The 22,556-nt window shown below is 37.0% G+C and overlaps 1 protein-coding gene across 4 annotated transcripts in view; it reads right to left on the bottom strand.

Moving 5' to 3' along the window:
* The window catches only part of DLG5 (discs large MAGUK scaffold protein 5), a 113,156-nt gene that overhangs the window by 31,073 nt on the left and 59,527 nt on the right, over positions 1 to 22,556 (bottom strand). For all 4 annotated transcript variants that reach the window (XM_049810021.1, XM_049810023.1, XM_049810022.1 and 1 more), the window contains exons 5-12: positions 20,067 to 20,250; positions 16,451 to 16,710; positions 11,339 to 11,651; positions 7,219 to 7,449; positions 5,019 to 5,203; positions 4,229 to 4,354; positions 3,357 to 3,489; positions 316 to 443 (exon numbers count right to left, since the gene is read on the bottom strand). In XM_049810021.1, coding sequence (XP_049665978.1) covers positions 316 to 443; positions 3,357 to 3,489; positions 4,229 to 4,354; positions 5,019 to 5,203; positions 7,219 to 7,449; positions 11,339 to 11,651; positions 16,451 to 16,710; positions 20,067 to 20,250 — 1,560 coding nt within the window. The remainder of the gene's footprint in view (positions 1 to 315; positions 444 to 3,356; positions 3,490 to 4,228; positions 4,355 to 5,018; positions 5,204 to 7,218; positions 7,450 to 11,338; positions 11,652 to 16,450; positions 16,711 to 20,066; positions 20,251 to 22,556) is intronic.

Below are 22,556 nucleotides of genomic sequence, written 5' to 3'. Positions count from 1 at the left end.
ATGCTCAACATCACGTCTTCCCAAAATTGAAATACATAGCTCAAAGTCTGAGGAGATAATAAACAGAGTAGGTAAGACAGAGAGAAACAAAAGAACATTCTGAATCCTGGATGAGTCAAACAGTGTTTAACTTCTGTAATGTTTTTAGGCATTGGTCCTCTCAGTGCAATTTCCCAACGAACATTAATGACATACACATGAGCAATGATAAAAAAGAACTTAAAAAATAGGAAAACTGGAGACAATATACAATATGCTCACATTTAGTTTATTATGATCAACAAAAGACAAGTATCTTCCAAAGTCAAACCCTACCTTAATCGACCATCAGCAATACTTCCTTTGTCTACTTTGGTAACGAATATCCCACAGTCTCCAGGGAGGTATGGCTCATTCACACCTTCTGCCACATCAAAACCAAGTGCTTTCAAGTCCATATCATCCTAATAAATATTATTAAAAAGTGACTCAACTGCACTGGTAACCATTGTACCACTGTCTGTTAGCAAAAGGCATTACTGCATGTTTGTACTAGGCACTTACATTTACAGGGTACCTGTTCTAGGCAAGTTTTTATATTTTGTACTTCAATATATAAGCTTCCATTAGTCATTAGGCATCCTGTGGCATTAGAGCAATCCTTCTCTCTCAAATTAAGGCTGAAATAATGCAGAAGGGGAACTACACCAAAGAGGAATAGGAAAGCAGAAGAACATGCAAAAAAGCACGTTCAGACACATATAGCCTGTTTTAAGGCATGATGATGGATGTGTAATGGGAGAACAAGGACATGTCCCCCAAGAATGGGCATTACTTGGGGAAAAAACAATTGTAAAGGTAAGGAAACAGCACTGTGTCTTAGCGATGAACTCAGAAAGATGCCCGCTTTGATACGGCTAGAGACCAGAAGTAAACAGTTAGGAGACTTCTAACATTATGGGGGACCATTTCTAAATACAGATTAGAGGCGATATTCTACCAACCATGATCCAAAACAGATCATCCTTGATGTGAAAAGTGATAAACATCTTTAACCGATCAGTCATTGAACCAAACATGGAAATTTTAATTTAGTGTTTGCTTTGGTAAAAGGCAAGGTGACTGGAAAAAAAACTGGTTAAAGAAAATAAACTGGTACCAACTAATCACAAACTGATTTATTATTGCTACTTTCAGTGTTAAATACTACACTTAGAAAAATTAGAGAACTCTACTTGAAATCAGCTGGACCAACCATCTCGGCATACTGAAGGGAGACGATACTTGAAATTTAAAATCTAACATGGAAAAATTAAAGACAGCTTAAATCAAACATGTAAAGCATGGTTCTAGACATGGTTTGATGACTAATCACCTTAAAATCAGAAGAGCATAAAGTCTTCAGGGAGTGCAAAAGACACCTGATAAAAGCTGAGGATAAAACATGCAAAAATATGAATATTTACCAGAAGTTACACTGAGCTAAACCTACCAAAAATATACTAAAATCTTTATGATTCTTCCAAATATTCTATGTAAGAAAAAAGTTCATAGGAAAGAACATGGGGCTGCCATAAAATAAAGATTGAGTAGAGATCATAGCATCATTGCACAGCCTCAGAGCTGAAAAGTGAATATTGTTTCTCGCAGTTTTGAGCCGACTGATTATTTAGAACACAAGCTTAAGCAGACAGGTGAAGTTGAAGCAAAAATAAAAGGATTTAAATGTATTCAACTCTATAATCTCCATCCTGGAATTCAAATGCTGGTAGGTCAGCAAGGATTTTCCCATATATCTAATCAAGGTTGGCACAATATTATTACTATCATTTGATAGCAGCAAGTGTAATCCCCATGTTTGGGAAAGGGAAACATATAGTCAAATGACAAAGTCTACACATTTGATCTCAGTAATACAAACATTTGGAACAATCTTTGAAGTAAAGAATAACTAAATAACTGCACATGAATGGAAAATTCATCAGGCTGCATTGTTGTTTATCACAGGTACAGCATATGCTAGACTTACCAACTCATCTTACAGACAAAAGAAAAGCAAAATTATTAGTTATCGGTTAAAATGGAGAAGATGGCAATGCACAAAATCCGATGATGAAGGAGCTGCTCAAAAGAGATGGAAAAGCATGGTGAAAGAGGAATAGTTATCCCAGAAAGAATTTACAGGCGGTGATCCTGATGGATCTGCATTGGTGCTCAGTTCATACAGTCTTTTCAATCTATATATTTAAACATATAATAATACTAAATAATATTTTTAGTGTCAAAAAAAGAAATGTATTAGTGATTTTGTTGGGATGCACTGTCAGAACACAGATTGGAAGAGCATAAAAAAAGATGACCCCAAATATTGCAGTAAAATAAAAAGGACTGAATTTGACAGCATTAAATCACAAACTATGTCATTCAGGAATGAGAAAGAAATTCTGGTATATGCAGAAGCTGTTATAAATGAAACACCATCTGGAAGACCACCTGTGTGTTCTATGCAGTCAAAAAAATTACTACTAGCAAACAATGTGACGTGCCAGTCAAAAATTTCAAATAGAAGAGAATACAAGACTAGCATACAAAACAGTGAAATAAAAATTCTAGACTACAACGAAGAAAAATAAAATTACATGGAGAAAAGTACTACTAGGATAATAAAAGGATGCAGAGGTTATCTGGAAAGCTAAACATAAGAACTTTATTTAATATTCCAAAATGGAAAAGGATTTAACTTTCTCTACAGACAAGCAAGAGAGATTAGCATCTCCTTTCATCCCAGATTTTTTAAGCTGAAGGGCAATGTTGTCCTAAAATATACGGTCATCATGAATAAATACTTTTAATACTTTAAAATTTCTAACCATCAAATCTGAGCAAAAGTAAAAGAAATAACCTCATGTAAAAAGCTTAACTATTTTATGCATAGTTTATAAGTGATGCTGCCTGTAAGAGTAGAGGACTGGGCTCTCTGAAATCAGTTTTTCCATCACATCTTAACTTTCGGCTGCCTTAGCACTGCTATTTCTGCAAGGAATCACTAACTTAAAGAATACTAAATGTTTAACTTAAAACATTTCCTATAGTACATGGACCTGGGTACCCTGAAAGATCAGATGAAGGAACTATTTTTATTTATAATTCATATGAAGAAAAATGCAAAGCTTGTGTATAACATTTGGTTTTGCCAACTACTTTTATCTAGACGTTACTGCACTTGCTGCACATGTGTGTGGTTCCTCGCACAACAATAAAGAAATAAAAAAACCCACAGATTAAAGTTATTTTTAATCATATCTAGTATCAAGATGTTATAATTGACTTAAAGTTATCCAATATATAAGACAATGCAGTTGGTGTTTTTGACTTACTCTGTCTTTTTCAAATTCTACCACTTCTGTTTCCCATTCCAGAGAATCTGTGTCTATGGCTGAGTCATGGGAACTATGGGCCATCAATTGACGGAATCTGGCCTCCTTTTCCAACTGATTCTCCATCTTCTCTCTAGGCAAAGAAAATAATTATTTATGAACACAGACAACCCTTTTAAATAAATTGATACATAATGTTATCATTATGAGATACATTGTATTTTGTTTTCTTACTCAAAAATCCAAGCTGTGCCAAGAATTTGCCCCATGCTTCCATCCTTCCAATACTCTTAGGCTATTATCAAATTTACTTTCTTTTTCTATATATTGTCCTAACATAAGTCTTACATTTTTTGCATTATTTTTACATGATTGAATTACATAGTTAGGTTTCTAAGATCTCCCAAAATGCATTTAATTTACCCTCAGAGAAGCTATATTGGTACATTCAGGACAAGTGGGGCATGATAAATATCAACAGAAAAACCTCTCCCACAACCCACTGAGAAGACATATGATGCACATCTGCCTTGCATTCATAAACCAGGGAGAATACAGTTGGGAGGAACCAAGTTGCAGTTAATCCAACTTCAGTGAAAGAATCTGATAATGCTTAAGAGTATCTCCACAGTATAAAGCTTAGAATATGTGTCTCATTAATGAGATGAAAGGGTTAAGATAGTAAGACTTAGGGTCCTTCCCAACACAATAATTTCCATGATAACTAAATACATAGGCAATGTTTCCACATACAATATCTGAATACCTGCTGCCCACAGCTATAACAACATATGATTCGCTTGCGAACACAGCTAACAAACCAAAGTTTTTATCACAAATTTCCATGCAGTTTGATCATTTCTCTAACATACTTCAGTTCCTTCAGTTCACGAACAGCATCGTTTTTCTGCTTTCTCATGTCATCCAGATTGCGAAGAGCTTCAGCCAAGTCACTCACAGCCCGGTCTCTCTCCCTCCTTAAGTTGTCACACAGAGTCCTTCAGAAGCAAAGAAGTTTCAATTTAGTTACTTAAAACACTATCAAAGTAACAAACAAGTTTTACCATATTGTATAGTTAATGCAAAATTTTGAAAAGCAATTTCAAAAGCTCTTTCTCAAAAAAACAAAAGTATAAGGACGAAAAAAGTTGCATATGCTAGGTCTTAAGGAAAAGCTTGTCAAGATAACAGAAACTTCCTTCATGCCTTTCAAAACTTTATTTCTACCTATCTTCTTTAATCTAGCACAAAAAAATTCTGATTGAAGTATGTTCACTTAGTTTCTTACACATGTTTAGGAGCAACTATGGTGGGTACTTTTTGCAAAATGTCCCCACAGGACAGAATTATTTGCAGGACTATAGCTATAGCAGGATTAGGTATATTATATGCGTAAAAGAATGCGTAATTTGTTGTTCCTACGTAGCAGTCCTGTTAGGCTCTACGGTATTTATTAGGGACGTATTATCGGTACAAAAGCACAGACAAAGCAAAGTATATTGTAAGGTGCCCTCAACTTTTAACAAACAAAAGAAATCACCCTGTGACAGCTAATGCAGAAGTTGAAGAAAGTGCTAGGAAAATCCAGCAAGTCCTAGAATTGCATCAACTGCACGCAAGGTGTTACGAAGATCACCCATGTACCATCTAGCATTCATTTACCGTATACTTTCCCTTTCTGCAACAATCTTATCCCGCTCTTGAAAGGCCCAATCTCTCCTACACTTGGCTACTTCTGCTTCCTGGACAGCTTCCTTTAGTTCTTGTGACATTGCCTCATATTGTTTCCGAAGCATTTCAATTTCTTTGTTTGCTCTTTCTATGTCTAGGGTAGCAGAATCTTGTATCTAGGAATTAAGAAACATAGATAAGTATTTTACGCACAATTTTTAGGTGTTTTACTGTATGTGTGTTGCCTGATGTATTCCATTCTCACATTTTCCATGAAAAATGTTCATTTATCTTAGTGGCAACTTTGGGGGAAAAAATGATAAAACCTGCTGTAACATATTTCATTCAGTGGCACACAAATTTGTGTGAATACAATCTACATGAATAAGAATCCTTCAAAATAACATCAGTGAACATTTTGTATTTCAGAGATGACATTCCATGCTTCTATCTTGTTCTGCTTAGCAGACAGAAAAAAACTTCAAGGATATTTAGAAATCAGATACACCATGATATGCAGTTACAACACAGATTTCCAGCATTAATGTCTGTTATTTGCCCTGGCACAACTAGACACACATGTTCACAAAACAGACTTGTGATTCACACAGGTCCCTTAATTCCAAAGCAGAGCAACAGAATTCCAGAATAGTTGTGTTGCAATGTTTCTTGGTTTAGGTAAGAATTACTTTCTACTTAAATTAACTTGTTCTGCTAACATTCTCTATTTTGAACAAGAGCGATGGTGACAAGAATAAGACAAATACATAAAGAATACTCGAAGCTTTCAGCACAATAAATACAAGACAACTACAACAGTACAGCCCACCACAAGCACTGAAGGCCGTGGTCTTGCAAACAACTGTGTGATTAATTTCAAGAATACAAATAAATCTAATGAATCTGACTAGATGTGTCATTTGATTCACGATTAAACTTTGGAGGAAGGTTTTTAAGACCTGAATGCATGACCATGAATCAAAGAGAGACTACTAAGTCATGATTAATACACTTTAAAGCCTCTTTTTTTCTCTGAGTTATAATCATATTCAAAAATAAGAGAGCACTGAACCTTAAACCCCAGGTTTACATTCTCACTTCAACATTAAAAAATAAAACGTTGCAACAAATAAGACCAAATAGAGGTCATGAAGAGTCATGTCTGGCCTTTTGATTCTCTCTTTCATTTCTAAGGATTACTTTCTTCTCTTCCACCCCACTGGCAGGAAAAATACAATCAAAAAACCCACTCAAACCAACAAATGGACCTTTATATTTAAAATGTCAATTCTGATTTGGAAATGACCAAAGGTGAGTATCTGAATGGGTCCATTGCTAAGTCACAGCAAAGTTCACCCAAACTTGCTTGAGAAAAACAAAAGTTTCCAAAGTCCCATTGGTTTGGCCATGAAGAACCAAATACAATCAAAGATTTATTTCCAGTACAACTGAAAACATAGTTTAATCGCTACCCCACACACTCATTCAGGATTGGCAAATCAGTATGACAGGCAAGACTATAAACTTTTTTTGTACTGGTAAAAGTGTTGGTATTCAATGAAAAGAGAATACAAGTTTAATGAAAACAATCCAAAATATCTAGTTTAATATTAAATAATTTCATATTTGCTATTTATTTCATGAGCATAACAGTTGTGATACTATGCATTTTCATACTACATTATATGTAAGCATTTACAGTTGTATGTAGATTGATATTTGGTATCGCACACAAGATGAGCATTGGTAAGTGTGCACAATTGTAAGAATGTTACTACCCACAGAGAGACACAAATTGTCAGAATAGCATATTTATACTAAGAACGTGTATAGAGTAGAAAAATTTACAATCACACTTCAATTAACTTCCTTTTTGAAGTATTAGAAATAGCTAACATCCTGAGCAGGTCACAGGGATAAACACGACACATTATAGATGGCAACAAGCCACCACAATATTTTACTTTTTTACAAACAGAAACTTAATATGAAGTATGACTATTTCTTTCAAACAAGAAGTTCTGTCACTACGTCTTGAAGAACGTATGTGTGTTTATATGTAGGTATTTTAGAGCGACTTGGGGACAAGAGGAAAGACATCCAATCTGCTCAGACCTTTAACTAATCTCTTGAAAATTACTGACCAACTGAAGCTAAGAAAGAAAAAAGCATCTGTGAAGACTTGCAATACCTGACGGGCTTGATAATATTCCCTTAGTAGATGATCTCTCTGGATGATAGCTTCTGTTCTCTCTTTCCTGGCAACATCTCTTTCTTCCTTCACTGTCTCTATATCCTTGCAAGCTTGGTCAAGTTCCTTCTGGGCCTCAGCTTTGTCCTTCACTTCATGACAGTATTTTTCCAGTAACTCATTCCTCTCACAAATTGCTCGATCTCTTTCCACTAGAGCTGAGTTTAGCTCCTAAAACAAGATCCATTGTTTGCAGTAGGTTAAGTACCGAAGGAAATAATTCATCTTTCCAACTGGATACACACTGACACCTTAAAAGCCTAGAGAGTTTACCACTAATATTCTGAAAAATCAGAGCAGAACAGGATTGTACTCACATTACATACAAGTAAGTACTAGTAAAGAATATTAAATTTGGTATTAAACATCATACCATCACATTAGCACAGTGCTATGTCAAAAGTAAGCAAGAATCTGGGAGCATTCACAGTTTTGAGGAACCTAAATGAGGGAAAGTTCTTAACCAGTCATACTTGGTGGTTTAAAAAGGCTTTAAATATAGCAAAGGGTAAGAATATATATTGCAAATATTTTTAAGCAACTACCTTGATTTTATAGGACTCAAATAATTTAGACAACCCAGCTACATAAGTATCTTAGAGCTTCCTCATAAGTTTTAAAGGGACATTGAAGTCATACGCCAGTAAGACACCAACGTGCAAAGATAAAACTACAGTATGCCATAAAGCAGAATGACAGCACATCTTATTAAATGTGGAATTCAACTGCATCATAATAAAAAAGATGAGGTAAATGCAGCTTTAAAATACAATCTGTCCTTTTAAAATCATTTAGGCTTCCTATTGGAAAAATGAGGCATTGTAACAGTTGAATTTCATGCCACTAAATTTTAAGGAGGTGCAGCTCTCTAGAAGCATTCAGCCAATGGCTACAAATAAGTCCTTCTACATATAGGCACTCCCAGCTGAAAACTATTGATGTTTTGATCTCAAAAAGATTACCAGAGAGAGCTAACATCTCAAAAGCAAAAGAAGAAAAGGGTCTAAATACTTAAGGACAGAAAGACATCATGGCATAAACTGACTTCTCTTTTATTTTCCTCTACAGTTTCCAAGAAATAAGATTGAGTATTTAAAGCATGGGTGACAATTGCATTTTGCCTTACTAACATACTTGGTTTTGAGATATGGCATCTAATTAAAGCTAGTCAGGCTTTTCTGCGACAATATCAAAAGCAGTATTTTTGCTGTAGAGTAACAGACAAGCACTAGAATTAATGACTCACTCTGAACTTTAAACATATCAGTGAATGTCAATTACCCGAGCACTCAAGTTTTTTCAACATCAGGAAGAGCTTCCGTTGCTCAGTACCTCTGAAGAGAGAAATCCCTGACCCATCTGGCACTGCAAACAAATTTTAGTACTGGAAGCAACGTTTTGCACAGCTTAACTATAGTCTGTATGAAATGCACAAATGCATGTATAAAACTTACACAAAAACATTAAGTCTTTTCCTGCATGCAGCTGAGATGAAAGTCATCAAGTATGAAGGCAGAGGGAAAGTTCTCAGCAAGCCCTTCATTAAACAAGAATTTACAGTACTTTAAGGTGATGGGAAAAAATACATATTGTCACAAGTTTATCCCAGCATGCTCAATATAGACTATCTGAATAAGAACAGCCATTGCCTCCAGTGGTCAGTCGTAAAATTTCACCTCTGTCTTTCTCCTTGTTACATTTGCACAAAATTACAACATGATAGCACAGGGCAATGTGCCATTTGGCACTGATTAGAGCAGCTTTTGTCTGGAAACATTAGAGTGGCTTGGTTTAAGAATAATTCTGAATTTGTGAAGAATTCTTATGTTTGAAGGAAGTTCTTGCATCAGAATATAGTGCAATAAGGATAAAATACAACAGGTCTATTAAACAGAGGGGAAAGCTGACTACCACTGAGATGAAACAAGACATTCTAAGTATTTGCTGGAGCAAAAGATTATGCTAAAACCAAACACCACTGGGGAAAGTAGAGGGAGAAATCTATAACATCTAATCCCTAGCTTTGAGTGGCCAAACTCATAAGACCTTAATCCAAAACTGTCCACAGCACAAAATCCTGAGATTTCTTCTATTATCTCTATAAAAGCCAGACAATTAGTACATTTTGGATGTAAATTAACCCATTCTGTTTGGGCATATGTGACCAATAAAGCTTAAATACCCAACTAAGACATTGACTGACTGACCTCATCAGTAACTGTTCACATTATAATGCTTAAAAATCAATGTCTTCTCCATCTCAGTTGCTTTTGCATTTCTTTGGGACAGAAGAGGTACACTAGCAAACACAAGCTTCAGAGAAGAAACCACATTTTAAATAACCTAAACGGATTCAGTGCTGTTTCAATCAGTCAATGGGCACTATGTAATAAGGCACTTAAACCTGCTGTACATCAAAAGGAAAGCGAAGAGCATTAAGTAACATTTTGGCAGGCACCAGACCAAGTATTCACCAACAGGATTAATCCCACTTACGCAGAAGCACCTTTCAGGATACTATTTCAAGTGAACATATCACTTGATCAATAAATTTTTTCAATGTTTCAAACGTTGGCCTTGCCAGAACTAGAAAATCCCTTATGCACTGAATGCAGCTGCAGCGAGCCAGTACTATGTGACACAGGAACATACCTACTCACCAGCAGAAGAGTCATAGCTACAAGAAAAGAAAACAGGAACAAAAAGAAAACTCACAGTACTGCTATTTTACACCTTTTAGTACATTATAGAATCAGTTACTTCTGCTTTCTGATGGGCCATTTCTGGGGGTGAAGAAAAATGCATGTCTGCGCCCTGCCAGCATCTCACTCACCAGTCCTAGGCTCTTTCTGGTTCTTATTCAAACACCCGTTCAAGTCATGTAGGTAGGAGGGAATATCCATGTATTTAAAATTTTAATTTCCTGCCTCTTAAAGCACTTTGGCAAATTACTCATAGTGCCACAATGACAGATACAACAAATTGGAGCAGAACAGCTAATTTTGGCTGCTTCCATCAGTATTCCTTATTAGCTACCTACCCTGATTCCACTGAAATCAACAGATAATTCTATTGGCTTAATGGCTTTGATGAAAGTAGAATGGGTATGAAACGTATTAAAACCTCACGCACTGTAGAAGCTAAATTACTTAGCTGACAAATACGCAGCATTTAAAACTGAATTTTTAAAACCAAAGTTAGTTATTTTTAAAAGCCCCGATGCTGTATGTCACAATCCACATTATGTCCCTCAACATCGGTGTTATTTAAAAAAAAAGCTCCACACTTTTATTTTTCATAAAGGGCATTTTGTTCAGATGTAATGCTGTGAAAAAAGTAAAATGAGATTTATAGGCAATGCAATATGTTTGCTTGTATCTATTTCATGCTAAATTAAGTATTTGTAAACCAAAGGGTCAAGTGAATGCATGTCAGCTGAAATGAAACCAAGCAGCAAATTGTGTTTTGGAAACCTTAACAGCATCATTAGAACATGGTTGTGGTATAAGCATTTCAAGAACATATTGCTAAAAAATACAAAGTTCTGGTTTCACACACTTTAAGGCATGCCTGAGTTGTACTGAAAAATCTTCAAAATATCCTCTTTAACTTAAAGGCAGAAGGAGGGCAAATGAGTAAGAACATGCATGTCAGCACAGGCTTTGCAGAAATGTTTGAGACTACTTTATCATGTACCGTCTTAAGTCATAGTAGATAGTATCCAGTGGTTCCTGTAGAGGTTAGAAGTTAAAAATAATGAATATTTAGAGTGATATTGCTACAGAGAGCATTACTTGAGAAGGCATAGAAAACTAATGCAGTAAAGGAAAGATTTATAATCTGCAGAACAGAATTAAATCAAGTGAATAGCAAATTTCAATTTTTCAAACAGGGAAGCTTAATAAATTGGTAGTATAAAGGACTGCTATAGGAAAACATCAGCACAGAATTTCCTCTTTGCAGTGCATTCCTATTTTCCATTAATCAGTCATACATTTCTGATTCTAGCATCAACAGTGTATACTCATTTCCCTTCCCCACCAAAACAATAGGTTAGTACCTGTCTTAGCGCTTCCATCTCTTCACTAGCCACTCGCTTCTCAGAAGAAGTGTTCTTCAGTTTGGACTCTGCAAGCTCCAGCTCTGTTTGAAGCTTATCTACCTCTTTGATTACTTGATCTCTCTCACTCATTATGAGGCGATATTCATTGAAAACTGAATCCCTTTCTTCCTTGTATTTTTCTGCATCCTTTGATGCTTTCAGCTGCATTGTTTTGAACCTTGTAACCTCCGACTGCAATCGTTCCATCTCTCTCTGCAACTCTTTGTTTTGTGCTGTGGTGTTGCTTAGTTCCTGCTGTACTGATTCAAATCTAAAACCAAGCAGAAACACCAGTAAGATACTTGTTCCTCATTTTCTTTTTTCATACATTAAGGATTTAGCTGGATAACCAAATGTATCCATTGGTAAAACACAACCACAGAGGACTTCTTAGACATCGTACAATCAGTGCGGCAAAATAAAAGTTAGTCTAATTATTGCTTTAATATTCCTGAAGGTTCACTAATATTCCTAGAGAACCTTTTTAAGGAATTGAAACATAAAAGTTATTAGAAATAATCTAGAATTAGTTTCATTATTAAAAGTAAATTTCTAACAAATTATTCTAAGAGTAATGCAAAACATTACCGTTATTTAGTAGCACAAGTTTAACTGTATTTACTGTGCTGAGCTCTGCTCATCTTAGAAGTTAAATCCTTCTCCCAGCACATGCTTTCAGGCATGTGGGAAGAAGGGAGACAAATGCAGAAATTGGAAAACACAGAACAACTTCCACATGCCCAAATATGCCATAAGGTTGGTAATGGATAGGTTAGAGGAGAAAAAAATCCTGGGTTTACAGTAAAAATGCAGACAATGGAGCTAAACCCAGGTAATTCAACCATTACTGTTTGTTTTCATCAGTAGGTCATCCAGTAAAAGTGAAATGCAAAATATCTTAATATTTTTAAAATTTACTTTTGACCATTGACACAGACAAAAATGTATGTATTTTATCACTACAACCCACTGAAGTATGGTACAATCAAAAAAAAGGGCATAAAAAGTTTAATTTAATTTGTAAGTAGTTACTTCTGTGTTTATATTGACAAAACATTCTTAAAAGTGGGAATATGATTCCACACACACGTTCACAATTAGGTTTGAAAAGGAACTTCTCCTGAGAAGTGTTTTATCACAGTCAGACACTAAGATTTCCTTGCATGTTTTTTCCAAAACTCACAGGTAAATGCCATTGATGTAAACACTGTACCTAACTTGATGGACTTCTATGGTTATCCAAATTTCATGTGCCCACAAACCTCTGGCAGACTTTGTTCTCTCTCTCTCACGCACACCTCTCACTGTTTAAAAGTGCAATTTCTTGTCTAATCCAGCATGTTGCCTGACCTTTCCCAAGAGAAAGCTGTAAACCCAATTTCAAACACTTCCTTGAAAGCCTTAGTGTGTTCAAAGCATTGCCATAGCTTTACTGAGGTATCTGCCAGTAATTTCAAAACCATCACCCTGCTCCTTTTAGGAAATTCTTCAGTTTAAGAGATCATCGGGTTGGCACTACAGAAGACCTAACATATTACAGACAGGATTTATTTTTTCTTTTCAGAACTGTGAGCGTGAAGGTAAGAAGAATATACCATAGGAGAAGTACCAGGATGTATCAGAAATCTAAGAGACTATGCCAAGCAACCTCATCGTCATGTGAGAACCCACACTACATATGCAAAGTATTTGGTGGTAAAATCAAGGACAACACTGGGAGGATACAGGGGAGGAGAAAAGATTTAACACAATGTTTGTCAAGCAAAAAAAATATCATCAGTAAGGAAGAAAAAAAAAAAACACAAAGGAAAAAAATAACGAAACAATCAACAACACAACCAAACCACAACAAGCATACTAGCATGGGAAAGCAATCAGAGGAAGAAAGTCTCTGCCACAGGAAGACATTCATATTAAATAGCGATAACTGAGGAAACCCAAAAGCAAAGTTCCAGCTGAAACACCTTGGCCTTGCTTGACCTTGTATTGCCTCCTGTGGAGGAAATACAGGCAACTGGATCACATTTTCAGATGCCTTCTGTAGAGAAAGCCCATTTCTAACAGCTGTTGTGAATGGGTTGCAAGGGTCAGTAGCAGTAAGTATGGGTTTATAAGGAGCAACCAATACTGAAAAGAACCCTTACGAGGACTACCTGCTTTGTCTTCAGTGCAATTGCAAACTACAGGCAGATCTGTCCGAGTGCCCATGGCCCACATTCAAAATGCAGAGGCACGTGTTAGGGTAAGGTTTAGCACACAGGGATTAGATGCTGGTATAGCTAATTTGTCAGCTGCAAACTATTCACCAATTAAATCATCTCAGTAGCATTCATATGCTGTGTATTATTGTGACGACATTACAGATAAAAGAAAAAAGGCAAAACACTTCTCTGATATTTTTTACAGCCAAGGATTAATTCAAAATGAGACCTGGGCCATCACTGGAGCACTATCTGCTCTCTCTAAAACCTATTTCGACTGTGCTTACACTTGGTATTAATTTAAAAATTAGTGCTGCAATTTAAGACCCATTAATCTTCAAACTACAAGTTTAAGTCTTATATTCTGAGAAGTACACACACCTGAAATGCATTTTAAAAAATTTTCATCAGTCACCCGGAGAAATATGGTTTTTGTTATGAAGAAAGGGTATAAACATATGACAAATACAGGTATCTATAAATACAAACAAGTAAAAAAGAAGTCCAGACCCAAAGCCAACTGAATAAAAAGCAAAAATTCCTGACATTCAGTTATATGAATTTAGTTGGATCACTGGTTCACAGGAACACAAACATCTTTCATGAAATTCTCAAAACCAACTGTATTGGGTCTGCATGGCAAGGTTTTGGTAGCTGAGGGGCTACAGGAGTGGCTTCTGTGAGAAGTTGCTAGGCGCTTCCCCCATGTCCAATGAAGCCAATGCCAGCCGGCTCCAAGACGGACCCACAGCTGGCCAAGGCACAGCCCATCAGCAACAGTGGTAATGCCTCTGGGATAACAGATTTAAGAAGGGAAAAAAGTTGCTGGGGCACAGAAACTGCAGCCAGAGAGAGGAGTGAGAGTATGTGAAAGAAACAACCCTGCAGACACCAAAGTCAGTGAAGAAGGAGGAGGAGGAGGAGGAGGTGTTCCAGGCACCACAGCGGAGATTCCCCTGCAGCCCGTGTGGAAGACCCTGGTGAGGCAGGCTGTCCCCCTGCAGCCCAGGGAGGTCCACGGTGGAGCAGATCTCCACCTGCAGCCCATGGAGGATCCCATGCTGGAACACGCTCCCGGCAGGACCTGCAGCCCCGTGGAGAGAGGAGCTCATGCTGGAGCAGGTTTTCTGGCAGGGCTTGTGACCCCGCGGGGGACCCACGCTGGAGCAGTTCGTGATGGACTGCAGCCTTTGGGAAGGACCCATGTTGGAGAAGTTCATGGAGAGTCACTGTCTCCCATGGGAGGGACCCCATGCTGGAGCAGTGGAAGAGTGTGAGGAGTCCTGCCCCTGAGGAGCAAGGACTGGCAGAAAATAACATGTGATGAACTGACTGCAACCCCCATTCCCCGTTCCCCTGTGCTGCTGGTGGGGAGGAGGTAGAGAATTCGGGAGTGAAGCTGTGCCTGGGAAGAAGGGAGGGGTGGGGGGAAGATGCTTGTAAGATTTGGTTTTATTTCTCATTATCCTACTCTGATTTGATTGGTAATAAACTAAATTAATCTCCCCAAGTTGAGTCTGTTGCCTGTGACAGTAATTGGTGAGTGATCTCTCCCTATCCCTATCTCAACCCACAAGCTTTTTGTGATATTTTCTCTACCCTGTCCAGCTGAGCAGGGGAGTGACAGAGCAGCTTTGGTGGGCACCTGGCATCCAGCCAGGGTCAACCCACCATACCAACCTCTGCTCAGCATCAAACCACACCTTCTTCTCAAGAAGGAGACCTAAATCACAAGACCATAAAACAAATATGTTGAGCTTCTACGTGTATCAGCATGGTTGCAGTGTTTCTTGAAGTATACGTTAGGCCTTTCCTCACTTTCAGGAATCCATGGCAGTTTAAATTACATAACTAATTCTCTTATTACTCATATTCTCCTATAACTTAATCAGATTTATCACAAATATGCACATGCTATTCATGAGCACACTATTATCTATGCTCAATTTCACCTTTTTTGAAATACTAAAAGTCTATGAATGTGGAAAAAAACCCTATTTTTTTTAGCTTTGGTCTGTGGGAGTTGTGTATTAGCCCTAACTTACGTCAGTGAAAACATTCTCAACATGCCCATGGATGCTCTTTGGAGCCCTTCTTCCTACCCTGTATGTGTAACTGTGTACGCTTAATATCACAAAGGAAAGGAGAGATGTTAAGTGTGGTGTGACATAGTCTGTGCCCTTCTCTTTTGGCACTTGTGCTGCTCATAGCAGCAGTGCCTTCTCAGTGAAGCAAGACTCCCAGACGTCTGCATCCAGTGAATTCTGCTGCCAGCCCAAAGCTCTGTCTCAGAGTCCCACACAGTCTGCAATTCTAATATCATGAAAACTTAACTTATGCTTGAGAACATTTTCATTTGCTAAACACCATTTAGAAAATGCATCCTCTTACTGACTTGGTTTTTTATATTTAAATAAAAATATATATGTTGATGGGCTCACCACCCATTGAGGAGTTTGTTGGGAACACAAAGTCTGAGGTTTAACAAAACTTTGTTTGTATTTGACTCCTGTGTCTACAACTAAGAAGAAACACAGCTTGAAAGGCAGAATATCCCTTTCTCACACGAGCTAAACAATGGTTAAAATTCCTCATGCAATTCCAAAACCCTAACTGGGAAATCCTGTTCTCAAGAAAAAGCACCATTTCTGCAAATAAACATCCCCATCACACCTTTCAGAACCTTCCAGAAAATCTTATATAGAAATGCATGCTTACTTACCGCACCAAGATAACATACACAGGAGAAAAACTTTAGGAAAAAAGTCAGAAAATTATTTGTGATTCTACCACAGAGAAAATAAGACGCTGCATTAGAATAGTTACTGCCTTCACAGAATACCTGAAAGGTATCAAAACCTAATTATACCTTCTAAGAGAGGATGAATATTGCTGCTGAAAATGTATTGCTGTGTCCCTTTGCTTCATTAACATGTCAATCTGTTTCTGAAGACGTCTGTTCTCCTCCTCAGCCTGTTCTAGGCGGCTCAGATCCGTATTGTGACTTGCAATCTTCTCATTGTACCGTTTCCTTAGGGCATCATAATCCTTCTTCACACCCTCCAACTTGTCCATTGCTGTGTCATAAAGTTTATTTAATATCTCTGATGATCCATTTTGCTTCATAACCTAAAAAACCGCCAGAAACTGTATTAAAAAGCTCAGTTTTTAATCAGTTCAATAAATTGGATTTGAAGCAGTATCAGAACAAACATGTATTAACTAATTTTAATAATAATTCTTTTTAATGACTAAGGAAACACTAAGCCACTTCTAAGCATTACTGTTAGTCTAAGCATTACATCTGCTTGTTGTTAACCGAGTAAAAAAATCTGCTTTACCACAACTTGGAGTGCGCAAGTTTATGAAAAGCTCTCCCTAATGATAACTGCAACCAACAGCTATTAAACCTATGGGTTTTTTTAAATACTTCATAGTTTTAGCAAGAGGTAATCGTTATTTGATGACCAAGATGATAGCAGTAATTTAGGAAATGACCACGAGGTGGCATTCGTAATAGGTTGCCTGTATCCTCCGCGAACAAATTAAATAATTTAAAACTTCAAGAGAATAAAATCGACCCTAAATATGTTAGAAATGCAGGCATGTATTTTAATATTCATACAATATTTCATCTAAAAACTACCCACAGAGGTTTGTATTTCAAAAGCTATCCTTAAAATATGAACAGCAAGAGAAAAATCCATTTTAACATGAAGTCTGACCTGAATCTTACTTTCAAATTAATTTCCATCAACATAAGAATCTTCTTGTAAATAGCAACGTTGATGATAAATGACCAGCAACAACAGAAAGCCCCTAATGAGCTTCAGTAAATCTAGTTGTCCTTCTTTCTCAAAAGGCAAAAAAGTGTGCCTGAAACGAGGCCTTACCTCCCCCCCCCCCCCCCCCCGCTTTTTTTTTTAATGCTATGCTTATTTTTTTCTGTTTTTGTCTTCTAAATTGAAATTTGGCCTTGATGGAGCAGTGGGAGGAAACAGGAATGCCCTATACAAAGGGGTGCCAGGAATTTATATAACCTTAACATTAGCCTACAAAGGCACATCCCTAACTACCTGAAAATAAAAAGTATTAAAAAATTAGAAGGAAAAAAAAAGAGAGAAAACATGAGCTCTACAAAAAGCTGAAACCAAACACGTAGCAACTACCCTACATGCACAAATTGGCTCCTCATCTTCTTTTGTGTCTTGTATTCAGAGTAAGGATCAGCTCCTGAACATGGAAGAACCTGGGTGCCTGCAGACCAAAAGGAAAGGAGACTAAACGAGACTGAGTGCTCTTTGCCCACTACTCACTGCCCATAGGTAGTGGATAACAACCATCACTGTCAGGCAAACACTTCTCTCCAGAGTCAAGCCTCACACTGGTCTCCTTTAACTAAGGCATATGTAAAGTGTAAATACATATTGATTTAAACCCACTCAAGAGAGCTGTTTTCCTGAAGACTACTTCCCAAAACATTTTGAGAACAGGTTTGAGAACCAAATATTTAAGAATCCAAACAGAAACAAACCACTTCTCACTGTCTAAAGCATATACAGAATGTCTTTTTGCTAAAAACACACTAAATAATCAAAGAAAAGAAGGATGAATATACTAGAAACTGGATGGAATTCAGCATAAACTTGCTAACAGAGATTTGAAAGAAGAGAAACGCCATAAGCAGGAAGCAGTGTAATGAGGAAGGTGTCCCATTCAAAATCCCAGTCTGAGAAAAAGTAAATAGTCCCAGCTGGACCAAGGAAGACAGCCATGGCAACAAGAAACTTCATACGCGAGCAGCAGAAACTTAAGCTGGTCAGCTGCTACACAGCAAATCCATGACAATCCCACACAAAGAGTAACCCGATCAAAAGTTTTTGCTCTCTGAGGCCACCATGATGTATTTTGCTACAGCCTGACAACGAAACAACACGTCAGAGGGATCAAGACAGAGTTAGACTAATTCAGATGAGAAATGACACAGACAAGATAAGATTCTTGGCGCCCCTTCAAGACACCATGATTCACTCTGACATGCTGAGAAATGGAGTTACACAACTTTCTCACCAAGAGTCACATACATAGTCTTCTTTAAAGGTTTAATCATGATGTTGACACGAGACCCAATTTCTTAATTAAATACTGACAATGATACTTTAGCTTCCTTCTGTGCTGCCAGATAATATCAAACTTTAGGACAGAACCTCAAAATACAATAGCCTTCTCTCAGAGGTTTTATATCCCTGCTTTGCAGACTGGGAAACTGAGGCACAGAACAATTACGCGATTTGCCAAGATTTACACAGCAAACCGTTTCTGCTATCCTCTGAGCCAAGCCACTAAACCATTTCACAGCAGAACTCTCAAGATAGTGTTAGAGGAAGGGATCAAAAGGAGATACAAATCTTCACTCCTCTTCGCACTAGCCCTCAAGCACCTGTTGAAGCACCATTCAGCACATCCAGCTTGCTTTGACCTTTGCCCCTCCTACCCTAGCAAATAATTAGTTTTGTTTGCATAGGTTTTGCTTCTGAAGCCTAATGTTTGACTTGCAAGTTTGCCCTGGTGAGTCAACCTAAACAGAGTATCTTGGTTAACTGTGTGTAACTATTCCACAGGTTACTGTAACTATTCTAACTAAATGATCAGAGTTTTCCATAGGTGAACCACTGACCCGATACAACCAGTGGCTCCTTACTATTACTCTCTTCTTTCTTCAGACTGTGTGAACAACATTGGCCTGGAGACAGCCTGTTACACATAGTTCTGAAATGTTCACCTCTTCCAGTCCTGAAAAGCTTGTCTTTTTTTTGTTTAAGTTCAAAAACATTAATCAGCTGCAGCTTTGTTCTAACTGAATAGCATCTGCAAACCTAAATAACCAAACTTAGCTCAGTCAGTCTCCTAACATTTATGGTGTCAATAGAACAATTAAAAAAAAAAACAAAACCAAAACCAAAAACAACAAACAAAACCAAAACAACCCCAACAAGACAAACATACCATGAAAACCAAACAAAACCCCCACAAACCCATCTCTGTCCCGTTTTAAAATTGTGATTCTTTCCAAAAATCAAACATAGCATGTAAGTTTAAAGTTAGTCCTGTCCCATAAAATAGTCATCTTTTTAATCACTTTGCAACTTCAAGCTAGGTTTTCGATGCCTCTTCACCCACTTAAAAAAAAAAATAATCATGCATATACAATCTTCTTCATGTACATTTTTTCACCTCTGCATCAAAATTTCTTAATACCACCTAATATTCTATATCCCTCATTATTCTTTCCAGCTAGACACAGAAAATCAATCAGTATCCAAAAATCTCATTTTCTCCCCTAGTGCTATAAAGCGTACAGCGGATGTTTTAGAATCAGTAAGACATAAAAGGCAGCAATGCTGCACATTCAGTTTTATAGACTTACTTACCAAAGGAACAATTCATGATCTCTTCCAGCACATACACTACAAGCTGTAGCTTACCTGCTGCTGCTGGCTGCGCAGGTCCGTTATCTCTTTCTGATCCTCATCGTGAAGCCTCTTCATTTCCTCACACGACTGCTGGAGATGATTATGTTCTCGCACCAACTGCGTGTTTTTCCTCTTCAAGGTATCCATGTCCTCCTTCAGCTGTGACTGGTCACTCAGCAGCCGACTGTGCAACGTGCTGTCACGGCACACAGAAAATTCTCTTAGATGCCAACTTGCAAGGACAAAGTCCTGGACTAATTCATTTCAAGCATGAGTTTCCTACCAAGAAAGCAGGTCAAACTAATTCAATTCTGTGTATTTGAGTATTCTAAACACCAGGGAAAAAAATCAGAACAATCAGGAACATAAGTATGAAAATACGTGAAAGTACACAGTATTCTTAAAACGTTATCAGAAGACATGACGGATTTATGCCACCCATCAATGCCATTTCATCGCAAGCAGAGAGACAAACAGAAATGGTGTAATGTGAGCGTAAGGTGATCCTGGAGATAATAGGAATTATCCCACTAAACACCTCCACTTTCTCTTGGGCCCCGCAGCTGAGCAGCAGCTAACCAGAATACAGATGATGAAAACTACAAAAAAATCTCCTTGTATGCTATTGTTTTAAAAACAAACAAATACAAAAACCCAAACAAACAAAAATACTCCACAACTAAAACACACTATGTATATTTCAACTACATTCAAGCTATCCAAAAAAGTTACTCCAAAAAAAGCTATCAAAGTTACTCCAAACTTTGGTATGCAAGCCATAATTACTGAAAGAAATACACTCCCACTTAAAAATTAACAACTGAAAGCCACATGAGGAGGCTATCACTCAGATCATGATTCAAGGTAGCAGCCCAAAATTAGACCAGACCACTGCCAAAAAAGAGCAGAAACATCAATTGATTATATTTTACTACTGCAAATCAAATAAAAAGTGACATCTGGATACTGACAAGTATTTTTATTGTTGAAACAGAATGATTCAAACTGAACTTTCACACCTGCTGGTAAAATGTTTAAAGTCCATTTTTATTTAAAAAAACAAACAAAAACCCAAAACAAACCCCCAAACCCATGCAGCAACGAATAGAACCAATTAACATTTTAAGATGCTTTGTATTCCTTCCTTTTGAAGTGAAATACCAGCATTTACCGTACAAAGCATTAAAATGGAAATTAGAACAACCTGCTAAAAAAACTAAACCAAAACAAAATAAACTTTGACAAATTATATTCACGCAATTAAACACACATAATCTTTAAATGTAGGTAATTAATCTGCCCTTTTTTTATTATTATTTTAAACATGGGGGTTTAAGAATTACTGCAGGATAAAATAACATTTGAATAACATGTTCTACTCAATTCCTTTCTTTACCCTAAGAATTACTCATAGGATGAAGAGCAATCACATGCATGGATTTCAACATGTGTTGTCATATTTTGGGCACCTAAACTCCAACAGTGAGTTTCAGCCTCTCTGAAGCTTTAAGTAGGAAACTGAATTATTCAAATCCAAGTAAATAAGTTCTTATAATAAAAAGAATTACCTCTAAATCAATCCAAATTTTCTATACTTTCTTCTGACCAGATTATCTTAGTCTGTAGTAAATACAAATGCAAAAGCTTGTACTTGTATATATGCATCATTTTGCAGAAGCCTAAATTGTTGGTCTCTGAGGAATGTGCCTATATTTGTGGTATACTTGAGTATTTCAATCACTCATTCTATCTTTTAGAACTGAAGAGTTTTTCTCCTGATATGAGAGGGTAAATCCTTTTATACTATCACGGAAATACTGAAATAAACAGTGTTAACACAGTATGGTTTCAGAGACTACAGAACTTCTAAATAAGGTGAGCAAACCACTCATTTTTTAGGATAAAGAATACAACTGTTTCATGTCAGCATTGGATGGAGACAGGTAACTCAGCTCTGAAAAGAATCCATCTACAACATACAATACACTAATGTTTTGCACAAAATTCACTAGCAAATTAAAATACTCAAAAATCCTCAAATGAAACTAGGAATAAAGCTCTTCATAAAGAAGCCACACGACTCGCTACATCTGCACCTGTCAACAACCTTTAATACTATTTTCAGGTTTTGGAAAAAGAACATAGGGAAATGATGCCTATCTTTAAAGGCTTGAAGAGTTGTGGGTGAAAGTGCTATGTAAGAACTAGCAGCCCCCAATGAAAACAAACGCTGTCACTAAATACTAGTCATACATTACAGTATAGATTTAAGTGAAGTAAACTTCAAACCAAGAATTTATCTGCATTTCTGTTTCTGAGCTGTCATCTTTTCAAGTGAAGAGAACATTTTCCTACTTGCATCAACAACTGATTTTTAAACAGAAATACAGGCTAGAAATATCCACCACTTTCCCTGTTTTATTGCATTTTCATAAATGCTTACAATTGGTCTAAACCTGTGTTAAAACTTAGACAAATTGGCATGAGAGCTATCACAACCTA

This window comes from Accipiter gentilis, chromosome 9, assembly GCF_929443795.1.
Source record: "Accipiter gentilis chromosome 9, bAccGen1.1, whole genome shotgun sequence".
Taxonomy (NCBI): Eukaryota; Metazoa; Chordata; class Aves; order Accipitriformes; family Accipitridae; genus Astur; species Astur gentilis.
Note: the sequence above shows the minus strand (reverse complement) of the source record. Positions and strands in the feature narration are given on the sequence as shown.